Source organism: Notolepis coatsorum (assembly GCF_963971535.1).
Source record: "Notolepis coatsorum genome assembly, chromosome: 3".
NCBI classification, from domain to species: Eukaryota; Metazoa; Chordata; class Actinopteri; order Aulopiformes; family Paralepididae; genus Notolepis; species Notolepis coatsorum.
This window is the reverse complement of record NC_140167.1, coordinates 180,164,290-180,183,363: the sequence shown is the minus strand read 5'-3', so window position 1 is coordinate 180,183,363 and position 19,074 is coordinate 180,164,290. Positions and strand designations below refer to the sequence as shown.

The window sequence follows — 19,074 nt, the reverse complement described above, 5'->3', positions numbered from 1 at the left end:
TATTGCCTGTATTTATGTCTTCTACTATTACCCTGCCCATACCTGTACCTCCCCTCCCCCCTTCCCCCATGCTGCTATGATGCCTGAATTTCCCCCAAGGGGATCAATAAAGGAATATCTTATAATGAGGTGCCGTTATAGAAGAGAGAGCACAAGTGTTCTAGCCTTTCTTAGCTAGAAGGATCTGAACCCGATGTTGCTTAGAAACGACCACAAACCAGCATCTGGTATGAAATAAGTATAGCGTGGGTCCCTCGTATTTTGCAGGGCCTTTCATACGTTGGATGGATGTTGGGAGTGACATGTCTGGGTGAGAGGAATGAGTCTGGAGGAGAAGCAGTGCGTCCCAGTCGCACAAAGTCTGACATTTTACAAAGAGATCCTCTCTCACGGGGATTAAGCAGATTGGCTTAAGCCAGAGGTGTGTGTGATGAGGGGAAAAGACTGGAGACTGGTGTCTAGGCAAGAATGCACTTTGTGTGTGTGTACGTACATGTATTTCCACTTGGCAGTGCAAAAGCATGATCTGTCATAGGGGTGGGGCCACTTTAGTCCAGATGTGTGTGTGTGTGTTAGATGTTGGGTGTGGTATGGGCTACACAGCTTTGTCTGATTTTGGCACAGAGTTTATACAACAGCTGCAATTGATCATCTTTTTAAATGTCTTTCACCTCTGTTTTTCTTTCTCTCTCTCTCCCTCTCGTCTCCCTCCCTCCCCAGTCCCCAGCCTCCCCAGGAGAAGGCCCCTGAGGTCGCATGGTCGGAGACTGACTCTCCGGTCTTCCACCTGACTGACGAGTCGTTCGACAGCTTCCTGGAGGAGCATCCCGCCGCCCTGATCATGTTCTACGCCCCCTGTGAGTAAGACGGATGCCCTCTCTCTCTCACACACACACACACACACTCTGTCACACGCACACACACTGTCACACGCACACACTCTCTGTCACATGCACACACACACACTCTGACACACACACACACTCTGTGTCACACACACAATCGCTCTATCACACACACACACAATCTCTCTCTCTGTCTCACACACACAATCTCTCTGTCACACACACACACACACACACACACACACTCTCTCTCTCTCTGTCACACAACAGAATACTCATGACATCATGTGGTTTACATAAGCCAGCGTGTCATTGTTGGAGCTCACGCAACACACTGCCCTTGTTACAGAGAGCTCTGTGAGTGTGTAACACGTGTCAGACTAATCCATTCTTCTGTTCTAAACTGCCCTTCTTCGGCTCGCCGGGGAGCTGGCGTGAGGGAGGCTTTAAATGGTAATACATGCTACAAAATCATGCAAATAGATTCATTACATTTAAAAAGCCATTCTGAATGCAACGGCTACACAACACAATCTGAATCTCGTCTCCATCAATTCTCTTCTGGATTCTTCCCCCCCGTCTCTTCTCTAATGCTGACCACACTGCTCCCCCCTTTCTCATCCTCCCCCTACCTTTCTCTTTCTCTCTTGCTCTCTCAATTTCAATTCAAATGGATTTATTGTACATGTACATACACAGCCAAAGCAAGCGATTAAACATTGAAAAGCGAAACATTAATTAGAAAGCTCTCTCTACCCTCCCTCGCTCCGCTCCGTCTATCCCTCCCTCCATTTTCTCTGCCTCTCTTCACCTGCCTCCTCTCCATCTTTATGTACAGAAAAACCTTTGTCAGAGAGAAAGGGGGGAAAATCCATTTTTAAAAGCAGGAAGTGAAGCAAACAAGTTCTCTCTGCATGGTGTCTTTCTGCATGGTGTCTTTCTCTCTGCATGGTCTCTCTCTCTGCATGGTGTCTCTCTCTGCATGGTGTCTTTCTGCATGGTGTCTTTCTCTCTGCATGGTCTCTCTCTCTGCATGGTGTCTCTCTCTGCATGGTGTCTCTCTCTGCATGGTGTCTCTCTCTCTCTGCATGGTGTCTTTCTGCTTGGTGTCTCTCTCTGCATGGTGTCTCTCTCTCTGCATGGTGTCTTTCTGCTTGGTGTCTCTCTCTGCATGGTGTCTCTCTCTGCATGGTGTCTCTCTCTGCATGGTGTCTCTCTCTGCATGGTCTCTCTCTCTGCATGGTGTCTCTCTCTCTGCATGGTGTCGCTCTCTCTGCATGGTCGCTCTCTCTGCATGGTGTCTCTCTCTCTCTGCATGGTCGCTCTCTCTCTGCATGGTGTCTCTCTCTGCATGGTGTCTCTCTCTGCATGGTGTCTCTCTCTGCATGGTGTCTCTCTCTGCATGGTGTCTCTCTCTGCATGGTGTCTCTCTCTCTGCATGGTGTCTCTCTCTGCATGGTGTCTCTCTCTGCATGGTGTCTCTCTGCATGGTGTCTCTCTCTCTGCATGGTGTCTCTCTCTCTGCATGGTGTCTCTCTCTGCATGGTGTCTCTCTCTGCATGGTGTCTCTCTCTCTGCATGGTCTCTCACTCTGCATGGTGTCTCTCTCTCTGCATGGTGTCTCTCTCTCTGCATGGTGTCTCTCTCTCTGCATGGTGTCTCTCTCTGCATGGTGTCTCTCTCTCTCTGCATGGTGTCTCTCTCTCTGCATGGTGTCTCTCTCTCTGCATGGTGTCTCTCTCTCTGCATGGTGTCTCTCTCTGCATGGTCTCTCTCTCTGAATGGTGTCTCTCTCTCTGCATGGTGTCTCTCTCTCTCTGCATGGTGTCTCTCTCTGCATGGTGTCTCTCTCTGCATGGTGTCTCTCTCTGCATGGTGTCTCTCTCTGCATGGTGTCTCTCTCTCTGCATGGTGTCTCTCTCTGCATGGTGTCTCTCTCTGCATGGTGTCTCTCTGCATGGTGTCTCTCTCTCTGCATGGTGTCTCTCTCTGCATGGTGTCTCTCTCTGCATGGTGTCTCTCTCTCTGCATGGTCTCTCACTCTGCATGGTGTCTCTCTCTCTGCATGGTGTCTCTCTCTCTGCATGGTGTCTCTCTCTCTGCATGGTGTCTCTCTCTCTGCATGGTGTCTCTCTCTCTGCATGGTGTCTCTCTCTGCATGGTGTCTCTCTCTCTCTGCATGGTGTCTCTCTCTCTGCATGGTGTCTCTCTCTCTGCATGGTGTCTCTCTCTCTGCATGGTGTCTCTCTCTCTGCATGGTGTCTCTCTCTCTGCATGGTGTCTCTCTCTCTGCATGGTGTCTCTCTCTCTGCATGGTGTCTCTCTCTCTGCATGGTGTCTCTCTCTCTGCATGGTGTCTCTCTCTGCATGGTCTCTCTCTCTGCATGGTGTCTCTCTCTCTGCATGGTGTCTCTCTCTCTGCATGGTGTCTCTCTCTCTGCATGGTGTCTCTCTCTGCATGGTCTCTCTCTCTGAATGGTGTCTCTCTCTCTGCATGGTGTCTCTCTCTCTCTGCATGGTCTCTCTCTCTGCATGGTGTCTCTCTCTCTCTGCATGGTGTCTCTCTCTCTCTGCATGGTGTCTCTCTCTCTCTGCATGGTGTCTCTCTCTCTGCATGGTGTCTCTCTCTGCATGGTGTCTCTCTCTGCATGGTGTCTCTCTCTCTGCATGGTGTCTCTCTCTCTGCATGGTGTCTCTCTCTCTGCATGGTGTCTCTCTCTCTCTGCATGGTGTCTCTCTCTCTGCATGGTGTCTCTCTCTCTGCATGGTGTCTCTCACTCTGCATGGTGTCTCTCTCTGCATGGTGTCTCTCTCTCTGCATGGTGTCTCTCTCTCTGCATGGTGTCTCTCTCTCTGCATGGTGTCTCTCTCTCTGCATGGTGTCTCTCTGCATGGTGTCTCTCTCTCTGCATGGTGTCTCTCTCTCTGCATGGTGTCTCTCTCTCTGCATGGTGTCTCTCTCTGCATGGTGTCTCTCTCTCTGCATTGTCTCTCTCTCTCTGCATCGTCTCTCTCTCTGCATCGTGTCTCTCTCTCTGCATGGTGTCTCTCTCTGCATCGTCTCTCTCTCTCTGCATGGTGTCTCTCTCTCTGCATGGTGTCTCTCTGCATGGTGTCTCTCTGCATCGTCTCTCTCTCTCTGCATGGTGTCTCTCTGCATGGTGTCTCTCTCTCTGCATGGTGTCTCTCTCTCTGCATGGTGTCTCTCTGCATGGTGTCTCTCTCTCTGCATGGTGTCTCTCTCTCTGCATGGTGTCTCTCTCTCTGCATGGTGTCTCTCTCTCTGCATGGTGTCTCTCTCTCTGCATGGTGTCTCTCTCTCTGCATGGTGTCTCTCTCTCTGCATGGTGTCTCTCTCTCTCTGCATGGTGTCTCTCTCTCTGCATGGTGTCTCTCTGCATGGTGTCTCTCTCTCTCTGCATGGTGTCTCTCTCTCTGCATGGTGTCTCTCTCTCTGCATGGTGTCTCTCTGCATGGTGTCTCTCTGCATGGTGTCTCTCTGCATGGTGTCTCTCTGCATGGTGTCTCTCTCTCTGCATGGTGTCTCTCTGCATGGTGTCTCTCTGCATGGTGTCTCTCTCTCTCTGCATGGTGTCTCTCTCTCTCTGCATGGTCTCTCTCTCTCTGCATGGTGTCTCTCTCTCTGCATGGTGTCTCTCTGCATCGTGTCTCTCTCTCTCTGCATGGTGTCCCTCTCTCTCTGCATGGTGTCTCTCTCTCTGCATGGTGTCTCTCTGCATGGTGTCTCTCTCTCTCTGCATGGTGTCTCTCTCTCTCTGCATGGTCTCTCTCTCTCTGCATGGTGTCTCTCTCTCTGCATGGTGTCTCTCTGCATGGTGTCTCTCTGCATGGTGTCTCTCTCTCTCTGCATGGTGTCTCTCTCTCTCTGCATGGTCTCTCTCTCTCTGCATGGTGTCTCTCTCTCTGCATGGTGTCTCTCTGCATCGTGTCTCTCTCTCTGCATGGTGTCTCTCTCTCTGCATGGTGTCTCTCTGCATCGTGTCTCTCTCTCTGCATGGTGTCTCTCTCTCTGCATGGTGTCTCTCTGCATCGTGTCTCTCTCTCTGCATGGTGTCTCTCTCTCTGCATGGTGTCTCTCTGCATGGTGTCTCTCTCTCTGCATGGTGTCTCTCTCTCTGCATGGTGTCTCTCTCTCTGCATCGTCTCTCTCTCTCTGCATGGTGTCTCTCTCTGCATGGTGTCTCTCTCTCTGCATGGTGTCTCTCTCTCTGCATGGTGTCTCTCTCTCTCTGCATGGTGTCTCTCTCTCTCTGCATCGTCTCTCTCTGCATGGTGTCTCTCTCTCTGCATGGTGTCTCTCTCTCTGCATGGTGTCTCTCTCTCTGCATGGTGTCTCTCTCTCTGCATGGTGTCTCTCTCTCTCTGCATGGTGTCTCTCTCTCTGCATGGTGTCTCTCTCTCTGCATGGTGTCTCTCTCTGCATGGTGTCTCTCTGCATGGTGTCTCTCTCTCTCTGCATCGTCTCACTCTGCATGGTGTCTCTCTCTCTGCATCGTCTCACTCTGCATGGTGTCTCTCTCTCTGCATGGTGTCTCTCTCTGCATTCATGTGCACATAACATACAAGTAGACACATACATATTACATACACAATATACATACACACAAACGCATAGATACATGTAACATAATCATACACGCATTGCTTACAAGTACACACCTTCATAGCTACAGTACCCCTCTTACTATTGTTCATTACCTCTCTTACTCCTCCCCCCCATCTCTCTCCAAAACACACATGCTCTCTCTCTCACTCTCACTCTCACACACACATAGATAGATGCTCACACTTGCCTCGATGCAGTTTCTTAATGGCTTCCTGTCAGAGTGAGATTAATGTTCTCCCATTCAAAGAGCATCAGCCTGGGTTTCTGTCCACCTCTCAGCCAGACTACTGCTACTGTAAAGTACTGCTACTACCTGCGACCCAGTACTGCATGTCTACTGTACTGTCTACTCTCTACTGTATAGTACTGTCTACTCTCTACTGTATAGTACTGTCTACTGTATAGTACTGTCTACTGTATAGTACAGTTACTGCCTAGTACTGCCTACTGTATAGTACAGCCTAGTACTGTTACTGCCTAATAGGGCTGTCCCATTATTTTCGAATTTTGAAATGAATTTAGAATTTACATAAAAACACGAGATTCCAACTTGAAGGGAGAAATTCGAATTTGAAAAAATTACAAAAAAATTAAACGTTTTTATCATTATAAAAAGAAACTGTCGGGTCATATAGACTGTGCTGAAAGGAATGATACCAAACATACAGTACTATGGTAAAAAAAAAAAGTGGCCAAAACTTAAAAATGTATTTAAATTTTTTTTACACTGAAATTCGAATTCGAACTTGTCTACAATTCTGCAACGAATTTCTAATTAGATTTTTTGTTAAAGTGACAGCCCTACTGCCTAGTACTAGTGTCTACTATATAGTACTGTTTACTGTATAGTACTGCCTAGTACTTTCTACTATCTAGTACTGTTTACTTTCTACTATCTAGTACTGTTTACTGTATAGTACTACATAGTACTTTCTACTATCTAGTACTGTTTACTGTCTACTGCCTAGTACTACTGTCTACTCCATGGGTGGGCAATTATTTTTCCTTAGGGACCACATGAGAAATCCATCCAAATTCTGTCTGGGGATAACGTTACTATCTTCCTCTGCCATGTTCCAGTCGTGGGCTACTTACTTTTCAATTGCAAAAGCTTCAAGGACCGATATCTGCCAAGCACCCCCAGTCCTTATAATAATAATAATAATAATAATAATAATAATAATAATAATAATAATAATAATAATAATAATAACGACTTCAATTGCAATCGATCTCGGTTGAGAGGGAGTTACATCATAATCAATTTATGAATATATGAGTCCATGGGCAAAGTGCACAAAAATAATTAAATGATGTTGTTAAAATCCTTTAAATGTAGATTACAAATTCCAGAATCTAGAAATATGCAAATATATTTCATCTCAAAAGTGTAACTGTTGGACACAAGATGTCTCCTACTTCACTGTCCACTCACTACACACCACACTTGTGTAAGTTGACTATTGGACCAGAATTGAGAGCATTCTGAAAGACTGGCTATGTCACTGTTACCAACTATAAGACTTTTATCAGCCTAGGGCGGCTGCGTGGCGCAGTGGGCAAGGCGCTCGCCACTAACGCAGGAGACGCTGGTATAGAGCCCAGCTCAGCCTCTCGGCGTTGCTACCGGCTTGGCCGGTCGTCATACTAACACAATTGGTGGGAAAGCTGGTGGGTGGGGATTGGACGTTGTGGACAGCGACTCCTACAGGTCGGTTGGTGCGCCTGTACAGCAGAATCAGGAAGTATCGGAGGCAGCGTGAGCCTCCCACGCGTTACTCCTCGCCACTGAGAGATTGCGCTGTTCAAGTGAAAAGATGCGACAGCTGCCTCCTCGTGTACCGGAGGGGACACGTGATGCAAGGCTTGGTCCTCACTGCAGCCGACCAGTGGGAGGCATGGTCTAGCAACGTTCGAGACAGGGGAGGGGAGAATTGAAGGGAGAATTGTCGAGGCAAAATTGGGATGAAAAAAATAATAGAAAATAAGGAGAAAGTGGATACAAAAAAAATACTTTATCAGCCAAAGACAGACAATAAAAGTGTGCGTCTTGTTCCTACGGTTAAATGTTGAGCTTCATTGTGCAAATTGATGCATGTGTAGAGTTTGACACTAGAAAGTTGTTTTCACTGCTGAAAGTTGCAATTTTAAGGGGTGGGCCTATGAGCAGGAGATGTGACATCACAAATAGTTTGGAATACATTTTGGTCCAATAGTCAACTTATGTGGGAACTTGAAGCCTGCAGTGCATGTATATGTATGTATATATGTATATGTGTGTGTGTTACATATGTGTTAGTGAGTGTGGTGGTGTCTCCAGGACAGGTGTGTACGAGGCTGGGAGGGAATCATCACAGTATATCCACTGCAAGAAAAAACAACCACTGTTTAGTCATTATGATGAAGTATTCTACCTTACAGCAGGATCTCTGTCATACAAAGAAATTACAATCCATGGGTAATTTTGCCAATTTATTGAGTGGAAGGGATTGGAAGGGCTGGAACTAGTGCACCAAAGACAGATGTGCTTCCTGATGTGGCTATAGGCAGCACCGCTGACGGGATGGTCATCAGTGAGAGAGGATCTGTATCTTGGCTTGTTGCATTTCATTACCGAGCATTGATCCCAAGAGAAGGAGCGTCCTCTGCGCTGGACTCTCAGTAATGCGTGGGAAGTTCTCCTCTTTGAGAGATGAGTAGAATGTCAGTAATGGCACTGATTTTGAAGAGCTCTGCCAGCAGTACACAGTACAAGTCAATACGCTCCCAAGTTGTTCTGGGGGCACTGTGTCCACATCACATTGTGACAGACTCTGGGGTGTGTTGAGCTGGCACCAGATTGGAATTAACAAAATACACATGGCACAAGGTAGAAGCAAGTTTATTGCTGTTTTTAGGGTGAAGGAAGTGGTTAATGTGAGTGTCAGCCAGTCCGTAATCCGTGAAAATCGTTGTTGTCCGATAGCAGGGTTCGGTACACGGGGATCTGTTTTCATACGGGGCGGGGGCTGATCCGGGAGAAGAGACGTCGGGCAAGCAGGAGGGGTCGATACACAAGCGGGTTCTCAGACTATCGAAGGTTCTGGCACACAGCAGGGTTCTCCTTTCAAAAATAGTCAGACACAGCATTGGGTCACACGGGCAAAAATCTCCTCCTCCTCTTCTCTCTATCTCTCCTCGTACTCACTTCTCTCATTGCACACAGCTTTCGCCTCGGCGATTCCTTCTCTCTGTCTCCATTTTCTATGCTGCTTAATTGTGCTTTGATTGCGCTCACATGTCCCGTACGCATCTGGCACAGGTGCGCTGCATTGGGGCTGATGCGCTCTGCTCTGCCGGGAGTCTCCTCGGACTTCCTAATATTGGCATATGCCTCAGTACCTTGGCCGACACATAGCAGCCCTCTTGTACCACGCCAGCCGGTCTGCTACAACATGTAAAAGGAGACATTGTGAGCACTTCAGGTTCCACTGCTTTGAAGTCTCGCCATGCAATGCTTTCATCATGGCTGTATGTCTGCAAAAATAACTTTCTGTTCTGGGTTCATCTCAGTCACTTCATCCTGCCTCCTCTTTAAAAGGCCAACATTTCAGATTCAGATTATTTTATTGCCACGACTTTTTTATTGTAAATCATTTAAGGTGCTTTTGTGTTTTCTATCAGTCAGTCGTCTGTTTGGAAGTAGCTGTTCAGTGTTCTTTTTCCCGGTCACATTAGGACGTGCGCCAGTTACAACGCCAACTAACTTCATCACTGTAGTTATTTTGCATGTACCTAACCTCCGCAAAATGGTACTTAAGCATTACATCACACGCAGGAGTGGTTTGTGACCAATAAACCATGCCTAGGGGTGGTCGTTAGGCCCGAGGCGCAGCCGAGGGTCGTTAGACCCCCCTAGGCATGGTTTATTGGTCACAAATCACGACTGCACGTGGTGTAAAGCTTTATACAACTGCCAGATTCATCCAACCTTATTTCTATACAATAAACACACATTAATCGAAGATTTATTGAAAAAACCATCCGCCAGAAAAAGTAGTTCCCACAACTACAAAAAAGACAAGTTGCCTCCATGTGGAAGCAGCTTGAAGTGCATCCAACCAAACTAACACATCCAACTGTGTATTATTGGAATGATTGAGAGAAGTTGCCTCATGTGGAAGCAGCTTGAAGTGCATCCAACCAACTAACACATCCAACTGTGTATTATTGGAATGATTGATTGAAAATTTTATTACCAGATGCAGAATGGGTACAATACAGTACGGCTCAATACACACAATTGTTAAGGGAATGCAGACCTACTTTCCATAGAACTTCATTCTTAGATGCTTCTATATAAAGTAGGTAAAACAAATTAAAAGGTTTTCTTTGCCCTATAGGAAAAAAAACGTTTTCTTCGCCCTATTTTTTAATTTATTTCTTTTAGCCTAAACTTAACCAGTTGGAAACCAGGGGTACAGTAATAAAATTAGCAATCAACCAATCAATCAATTCAATAGACCATGCTCACTTAAAACAGCGCTGCTTCTCTCTCAGTCTGACTCCCCCGCTGTTGCAGACAGGAGTGTGTGTGTGTGCGTGTGTGTGTGTGTGTCACAGTGTGTGTGTGTGTGTGTGTGTGTGTGTGTGTGTGTGTTTGTGGGTACGCCAGCGTCGGACAGTGTGAGAGAGAACGCTGCAGTCAGTAGAAAGTAGGAAGGAAGAAATTTAAATCAATCAATTAATCTATCAATCAAACCGCGATTTTTCTTTTGTTCTAGATTGACTCAAGACCCATCAATTACATCATCCAACATTGTTTAAAGGACTAACACATTCCCCTTGACAGAATCGCTTCATATTTAGTCGTTATGGTGCTTTCAACATAACCATTTGTTGTCCGCGATCTTGTTTTCTCCCGGAGTGAGCCGGGGAGGGTTATGTGATTCGGTTGTGGGCGGGTCCTGAGCCCAGGACCGTGGATTGTTGCCAATAAAGACGTGTGAATGGCCAATCAGAATCGAGAAATTTGCATGCCGTTGTATAATATGGTTTACTACCTAGTTCTGTTTGCTGCCTGAGTGCCTGGTACTATGGTTTACTGTATGGCCTGCTGCCAGGTACTACTGTCTATTGCCCAGTACTGCCTGCTACTACTGTCTATTGCCCAGTACTGGCTGCTCCCTGGTACTACTGTTTAAGGGTTGAATACAGGATCCAGGTTTAAATGACTACAGTTGAGATACTGAGTGTGTGTGTGTGTGTGTGTGTGTGTGTGTGGGGTAAAGAAGTGATCATGTCAGTGTCAGATGTCAGACCTGTGCATGCAACACTCTCCTAGCTGGCCAGTTACCTACTGTAGCAGCCATGGGCACCACTGAGTAGCACTTACAGCATGTCAACAGCCAGCTACTACTTCCTGTTTTTGTTCTAAAATGCTGAATAGATTAAACCTTGTGTGTAGAATGAATTGCTTCTCTTCTCCCTGCCCCCCCCCCCCCCCCCCCATCCTGTCGTTGAATCAATAACAACAAAAAAGGTATCATCACCCCTCCACCCCATCAAACCACATACACGCTATTTCCTCGAGACCTTTACCCGGTCTGATGGCTGAGGTGATGCAGAGTGTAGAATAGACAGTAGTTTCTCTCCCTACTCATCACTTCAGAAGGTAGCGAGTCCGTCAGCTGTGTTTTTCTTTCTGTGAACCTCTGTACAGTCAGGATGATCACACTCTTACAGCAACTCTATTCAAACAGGCGTTTATTTCCCAGGCCCATCACGTTTGATTTATAGCCCAAGTCCACACTGCAAGATGTATTGTGGGTGGGGGGTGGGCGCCGTTATGACGGTGGCGGTGTGCCAGGCTTGGTATGGGGTTCCTCTTAACCATGCACAACAGCACAGTGATAAATAGCATGTACTCTCTGCGTACTCGGTGCCTACTTCATCAAGCAGCATATATTCATTACAATACGTCAGAAACCACAACATCTCGTGGACGCGGGGACAAATCATCGCGTTGCGCGTCTTGGGAGTCATTTTGGCTCTAAAAATAAAAGCGATCGCCGCCCTGGCGTTCATGCGCTATTAATCAAACGCATCAAACGTGCTCATTTGTGATACTGGGGGCTGGTGGTGTTGGAGCCGTTCTGACGAGCAGGCCTGTGTACACATGTATAGCACACGCCCCTATCATCTACATGTGGTGAAGACACACTGTAACAATAGAGAACTATGTGTAGCATATATAACATCCATAACGCTGTCCTGCTCCTCTCTTAAAGGACAGAGGGGTATGTAGCTCCTTCTGGGGCTGCTGCTGTAATTGAATTCCATCTCTCTGAATAGCATTAGCATAGGAGCTTAGCCCTCCTCTCACCTCACTATATATCTTGCCCTCTTGTTCTTTCTCTCTCTCTCTCTCTCTCTCTCTCTCTCTCTCTCTCTCTCTCTCTCTCTCTCTCTCTGCCTGTCACACTCACTCACTCTCCTGCTTTTTAGCTGTCTTTGTCTTTCTCTCTATCTTTTGCTCTCTCTCTCTCTGCCTGACACACTCACTCACTCTCACTCCTGCTTTTTAGCTGTCTCCATCTTTTGCTCTCTCTCTCTCTCTCTCTCTCTCTCTCTCTCTCTCTGCCTGACACACTCACTCACTCTCCTGCTTTTTAGCTGTCTCTCTCTATCTTTTGCTCTCTCTCTCTCTCTCTCTCTGCCTGTCGCACTCACTCACTCTCCTGCTTTTTAACTGTCTCTGTCTCTCTCTCTGCCTGCTGCACTCACTCACTCTCTTGCTTTTTAGCTGTCTCTCTCTATCTTTTGCTCTCTCTGTCTCTCTCTCTGCCTGACACACTCACTCACTCTCTTGCTTTTTAGCTGTCTCTCTCTATCTTTTGCTCTCTCTGTCTCTCTCTCTGCCTGACACACTCACTCACTCTTCTGCTTTTTAGCTGTCTCTCTCTATCTTTTGCTCTCTCTGTCTCTCTCTCTGCCTGACACACTCACTCACTCTCTTGCTTTTTAGCTGTCTCTCTCTATCTTTTGCTCGCTCTCTCTATCTTTTGCTCTCTCTTTCTCTGCCTGTCGCACTCACTCACTCTTACTTTTTAGCTGTCTCTCTATCTTTTGCTCTCTCTGTCTCTCTCTCTGCCTGACACACTCACTCACTCTCCTGCTTTTAGGTGGATCTCTCTATATATATGTCTCTCTCCCTCCCTCATATACACACCCATGCCCCAGAGTGAAGTGTAATGAATAGACATGACTAAACCTGCCAAGTGTATACAGGGATTTCCTCGTCCTTTCCGTCATCTGATTTACTCTCTTATAGGGTCAATCTGGATCACTAACATCCTGCCACAGTTTGCTTTGTAGAGGGAAAAGAAGCTTTTTGGAACGTTCTTGACTAATTTTAAGTCCGAATATAGGAACCTTTACAGCCACAGAATAGCAAATATAATTAAAAGAATCTATATTCACCTATTGTCTAATGTTAGTCCTTGTACCAAGAGCTCAGTCAATCAACTAGAGAATGAAAGCACGTCTCCATTCTTTTTATTTATATATTTCTTTTGGTGGTGCACATTACAGTTACTTCTGAATTACAGACCGGGCCTTTTAATCCTGGCATTGTCATGGTTACTGCACATCATCATCACGAGGTGAGAAGCTCACCCTCATCTGCGGCCAATGTCACGTCTCTGTCGCGAAGGGCGAGACACCCTGCAGGAGCCGCCCACGTGAGCCGCTCGCACAAGCTGAGAACAGGTGGAGAAACGCAAGCCGGTCTGATCGGATGCGACGGCTCTGAAAGCGCAGTGTTGTGAAACTATAAAATTGCGGCTGCAATTAAGTGCTTGCGCGCTGTTGTGATTTTGTGGCGCTCATCCCCCCCCCCCCCCCCCCCGAAATATATAGCCGTTTCCCCCATTTGTAGGTTTTGCACGTGTGGATGTCGAGCCGTTCTCAGTGATTCATGCGGTGCGTGTGTTTGTGCTCCGTCCCTCAGGGTGTGGCCACTGTAAGAAGATGAAGCCGGAGTACGACGAGGCCGCCGAGCTCCTCCATAAGGACAGAGACGTAAGTTACAGCACACGTGTTGGACACGGGTCCATGTATGTATATAAAATGACCTCAGAGCCGCTCCTATCCGAGCTCCTGGGGGGTCATCGGATCAAGGCAGGCTATTCTCGGGGCCTCGCTCCACAACGGTGGAACGAATGTCTTCTGCCGTCTACTAAAAACACACTTCTTCAATCGATATCTGAACTGAAGGGGAAAAAACTACTAACCTTACCTTACCTAGTCTTTTACTATTATGCACTTTGCTACTAAGGAATCTACCAAACAATCTTACTTACCCTTAGCTGCCAGAGTTGTAGCCATCCTGCTGACTTGTTGTAAGTCGCTTTGGATAAAAGCGTCAAGCTAAATGACTAAATGTAAATGTCTGTTTTGTGCATACTGTATGTACGAGCAGGCTTTATCCCCGCAGTCATTTAGTGTTCCAACACATACAATGCATTCACACAAAGCGGTGGTATCCCAGTGTTAAGCTGTATACTGAGTGTCTCAACACTTGATCATAGTAAAACATACTACTTGGCATACTGAGGCTGTCCTCCAGCAGTTTCTGATTAGTGAGGTGTGTCTGTACTAAGGATGTGGATTGGCAAGATACGCATCACAGTTCAATATATTGTGATACTGTAAACACTGCAATATGTTGCAATTTTATAATGTCAAACATTTGAGGAAGAAATGACATGGTATATAGTAAGCACCCGAGTATACAGTTTTTTTTACTTTTTTTTTCATGTAATCTTAAAGGAGTGATTCGAATTAGTATTCATCAATAGTAAATACAGATTATTGCAGGATTCTCTCCACTCCTCTCTCCTCTCCTCCCCTCTCCTCTCCTGTTCGCTCTGCTTCTCTCCTCTCTCCCCTCTGCTTCTCTCTTCTCCTCTCCTGTCTGCTTTGCTTCTCTCCTCTCCATTCCTCTCCTGTTCGCTCTGCTTCTCTCATCTCCTCTCTCCCCTCTCTCCTCTGCTTTTCTCCTCTCCTCTCTCCCCTCTGCTTCTCTCCTGTCCTCTCCTCCTGTCCTCTCCTCTCCTATCTGTGTATCTCCTGTCCTCCTCTCCTCTCTGCTTCTCTCCTGTCCTCTCCTCTCCTATCTGCTTCTCTCCTGTCCTCTCCTCTCCTCCATAGTAATGTTGCACTTCCCAGCCAGGGGCAGGGCCTATAAAAGTCGGACTCATTATTGGAGCAATTATCTCCTCGGAGCGTCCCCCTGGCCCGAGGCTTGGACCTGGTCCTTGTGGCTTCATGCCAGGCAGTAGAGGTCAATGGGAAGCGTCTGGCCATTATCTAACTCTGATGTGCCCCTGGAAGCTTGTCAAAGTTAAGTGAAGACACTTACCTTGGGTCAGCTCTGAACTTTATAAGTTTGCTTAGGCAAATGGAAAAGGCTTGGGCCAAGTTTAGGCAGACATGGGTTCAGGCTGATTGGAAAGTATATACTGTACATATTCAAGGAATATGTTATATTATTATTAGTAGTAGTAGTAGTAGTAGTAGTAGTAGTATTATAAAGATTGTCTTTCTGACAATTCTGATCATTCCAAATAGCTTTGGAACAGAATCAATGGTATACTTGACCAATCGGACAATAGATTGCTTAATCAAATATGGGTTAACAATAAATTACTTCATGATCCATTAGCTATTGCTCAAGCATTCAATCAGCATTTTGCTTCTTTCTTCTCTTCAGATTTCTGATTATTCCAACACTCATAGCTTTAGAAATATGGTGCCTAAGAAAAGTTCTTTATTTTTTTTAAAGGAAACTTTGGCCCACATGAGTCATGAGTACAATGTTCTATTAATGAACTGAGGGAGAATAGTGGTGCTGGACTTGTGGGGCTGGAAACCAAGTTTGTTAAGCTGTCCTCCAACATCCTGATGTATCCACCTGCTGATTTAACAGTTCTTTATCCACCTGTGAGTTACCATCTATTGGGAAGTGAGTTACTCCACTTCATAACGGATTTACATAATAATTAATATGCTACTGTGGTTCTCAGAACGCTGCAAGCTGCAATACTGTGGTTCTCTAGAACGCTGCAAGCAGCAATACTGTGGTTCTCTAGAATGCTGCAAGCTGCAATACTGTGGTTCTCTAGAACGCAGCAAGCTGCAATACTGTGGTTCTCTAGAACGCTGCAATACTGTGGTTCTCTAGAACACTGCAAGTTGCAATACTGTGGTTCTCTAGAACACTGCAAGCTGCAATACTGTGGTTCTCTAGAACACTGCAAGCTGCAATACTGTGGTTCTCTAGAACACTGCAAGCAGCAATACTGTGGTTCTCTAGAACGCTGCAAGCAGCAATACTGTGGTTCTCTAGAACGCTGCAAGCAGCAATACTGTGGTTCTCTAGAATGCTGCAAGCTGCAATACTGTGGTTCTCTAGAACGCAGCAAGCTGCAATACTGTGGTTCTCTAGAACACTGCAAGTTGCAATACTGTGGTTCTCTAGAACACTGCAAGCTGCAATACTGTGGTTCTCTAGAACACTGCAAGCTGCAATACTGTGGTTCTCTAGAACACTGCAAGCTGCAATACTGTGGTTCTCTAGAACACTGCAAACTGCAATACTGTGGTTCTCTAGAACACTGCAAGCTGCAATACTGTGGTTCTCTAGATCACTGCAAGCAGCAATACTGTGGTTCTCTAGAACACTGCAAACTGCAATACTGTGGTTCTCTAGAACACTGCAAGCTGCAATACTGTGGTTCTCTAGAATGCTGCAATACTGTGGTTCTCTAGAACGCTGCAAGCAGCAATACTGTGGTTCTCTAGAACACTGCAAGCAGCAATACTGCGGTTCTTGAAGCAGGACTTCCAATCTCCCGGTTCCGAACGGGCACGCATTATGCACGGACGGGCACGCATTGAGTGTATATATTATATATACAATATTATTATTTATTATTGTTTGTGATAATAAATCCATTGTTTTAGTTTTTTTTATTAACAATCATATGTTTAAGTGTTTCTCTTGTTGTTTTATTGTTGTATGTTTGTATTGTGTTTCATGTTGCAGGACCCCCTTGACACAAACAAATAAATAATGTCCACAATGTACTGGAGCCTCTCTGACCCCGAGGCCACAGACCCCATCAAGTGATTTGTTTTTCTTCCTTCACCACCACTGTGTATAATACAATATGTTAATTTGCACAGGGAACTAGATGATGCAGGGCCCTGTTATTATGGTTGAACATGGACTATTGTCAAAGTACTTTGCAAATTAGGTTTGATTCGCATAATGTAGGGGTCATTTCGTTGGACCTACACTGGCAGTCCAATTTACCTAATCAGATTCTATACAATGGTGCTTTTACAAAGGGCAAAGCCTGTGCATGCAAAAGGTCATAGTCTGTGTATACAGAAGGTCATTGTCTGTGTATACAGAAGGTCATTGTCTGTGTATACAGAAGGTCATAGCTTGTGTATTAGGGCTGCTATATTATGGCAAATCATAATCACGATTATTGAAATCACGATTATAATAATAATAATAGTTCATTTTTAGGCGGCTAAGTGGCGCAGTGGGCAAGGCGCTCGCCACTAACGCAGGATATTCTGGGTTCGAGCCAAGCTCTCTGCGTTTGCTTCCGGATTGGCTGGTCGTTCATACTAATACAATTAGCAGTATTAGGGGGTGGGAAAGCCGGTGGGTGGGGATCGGACGTTGTGGACAGCGACTCCTACAGGTCGGTTGGTGCACCTGTACAGCAGAATCAGGAAGCAACGAGGGCGGCGTGTCCCTCCCACGCGTTATTCCTCGCTGCTGAGAGATCACGCTGTACAGGTGAAACGATGCAACAGCTGCCTCCTCGTGTACCGGAGGGGACACGTGATGCAAGGCTTGGTCCACATTAGAGGCTGACATGTGAGTGGATTTTGACTCCTGCTCCTTCCCACTCCCACAGAAATGATCCCACTCCCGAGTGAGAGTTTAAAAAAAATCCCACTCCCACAGAGACTGATCCCACTCCCGCCCGAATCCCATTGATTTTGTTGTCATAGTTCCCACTCCCTTCTGCTCCCGTTGACGTTTACTCCCGGTCCTGCCCAATCACGTGATTCAAAGTGAATTTGACTCCCATCCCGCGGGACCCGCGGGAATCCCGAAAAAATGTCATCCTCTAGTCCAGTGATTCCCAACCTGGGGTCCGCGGACCCCTGGGGGTCCGCCAGGGGGCGCAGGGGGTCCGCCAGACCACAGATGATTTGAGGTCATTTTTTTTTTTTTTTTTTTTTTTTTATCATCAGAAGCATGAATAGTCTCTCCACTACAATAAAAAAATAAAGATAAATAAATAAACATCTAGACATGATTTTTGAATGTTAACAGTAGGCTACCGGGTAGCCGCTAAAACGCGAATCAGTTGACTATCACTTTCTGTAGCTAGCCTAGCACGCTAGTTAACTTTCTCGGCTCGTCTGCAGTCAGCCGCCAGAGGCGAAAATGTGTGACAAACGAAAAGGAGATGATGGCAGCTCATCTGCAAAAAAAGTTAGGACCTACAGCAATCGCGAAAATTACATCACCATGGGCTTCACTGAGGGACCAGACAAAGACCTGAGTGTGTGATTTGTGGAGAAAAGTTGGCAAACTCGAGCCTGAAGCCCAGCAAGCTGAAGAGACATCAGGCGTCTAAGCACCCAGAAACCGTTGGGAAGGATCCAGACTTTTTTCGGAGGAAAGAACAGTCTCAAGGCGAACAAGCCTGTTGATGTTAGAGTAGCGTGGAGCAGGGGTGGCAGTGATTTACAGAAGGCTACCGAAGCCTCCTTTGAGTGTTCGCTTTTAATTGCAAAAGCAAAGAAACCGCACAATATTGGCGAGCAGCTCATCAAACCAGCCTGCATCAAAATGGTTTAGAAACTGTGCGGCCCACAGGTGGCGGATAAACTAAAATCAGTACCACTCTCGAACAATGTAGTGAAATACCGAATTGATAAGATGTCAAGTGATTGCGAGCAGCAGCTGTCAGAAAAGCTTAGAAAGGGTCCATTTGCCATACAACTTGATGAAACTACAACTGTCGCAGATGAGGCTGTGCTCATCGTTTATGTGCAATATATTGAAAATGAGGATCTGAAGCAGGACATTCTCATGTCAGTCAACCTTACTACCACCACTCGAGGTGAGGATATTTTTACTGCAGTGGATTCTTACTTCATTCAACATAAATGCAAACCGTTGTAAGATTGTGATCAAACTGGCCAGTATCACGTCTTCGTCTGTTTGGCTCTCCATCCAATTCCTCTGCGTTGTGTACTTTTAATGGTCCTGACGTCTCCGATACTGGTAGATAAGATCCTTATCTTCCCCCATTAGTGCAATCCATAAACCATAATACTCCTCCACTTCCGTAAGAATTCGACACTTCGACAACGTGAGATACCTTGTGAGGAAAAGCGTTGTTTTATTTCTCTAAACAGAAACCTCATAATCAGATGTTATCAGATGTTATCAAATTGTATCGTCCTTGAAGAGTCTATTCTAATGATCTTTCGGTGTGTTCAGATTGTCCTTTTGTGATT

General features: G+C 46.1%; 1 protein-coding gene across 1 annotated transcript in view; it reads left to right on the top strand.

Moving 5' to 3' along the window:
* The window catches only part of pdia5 (protein disulfide isomerase family A, member 5), a 182,063-nt gene that overhangs the window by 139,684 nt on the left and 23,305 nt on the right, over positions 1-19,074 (top strand). Inside the window, exons 11-12 of the mRNA XM_084309735.1 lie at positions 721-857; positions 13,463-13,533. Coding sequence (XP_084165861.1) covers positions 721-857; positions 13,463-13,533 — 208 coding nt within the window. The remainder of the gene's footprint in view (positions 1-720; positions 858-13,462; positions 13,534-19,074) is intronic.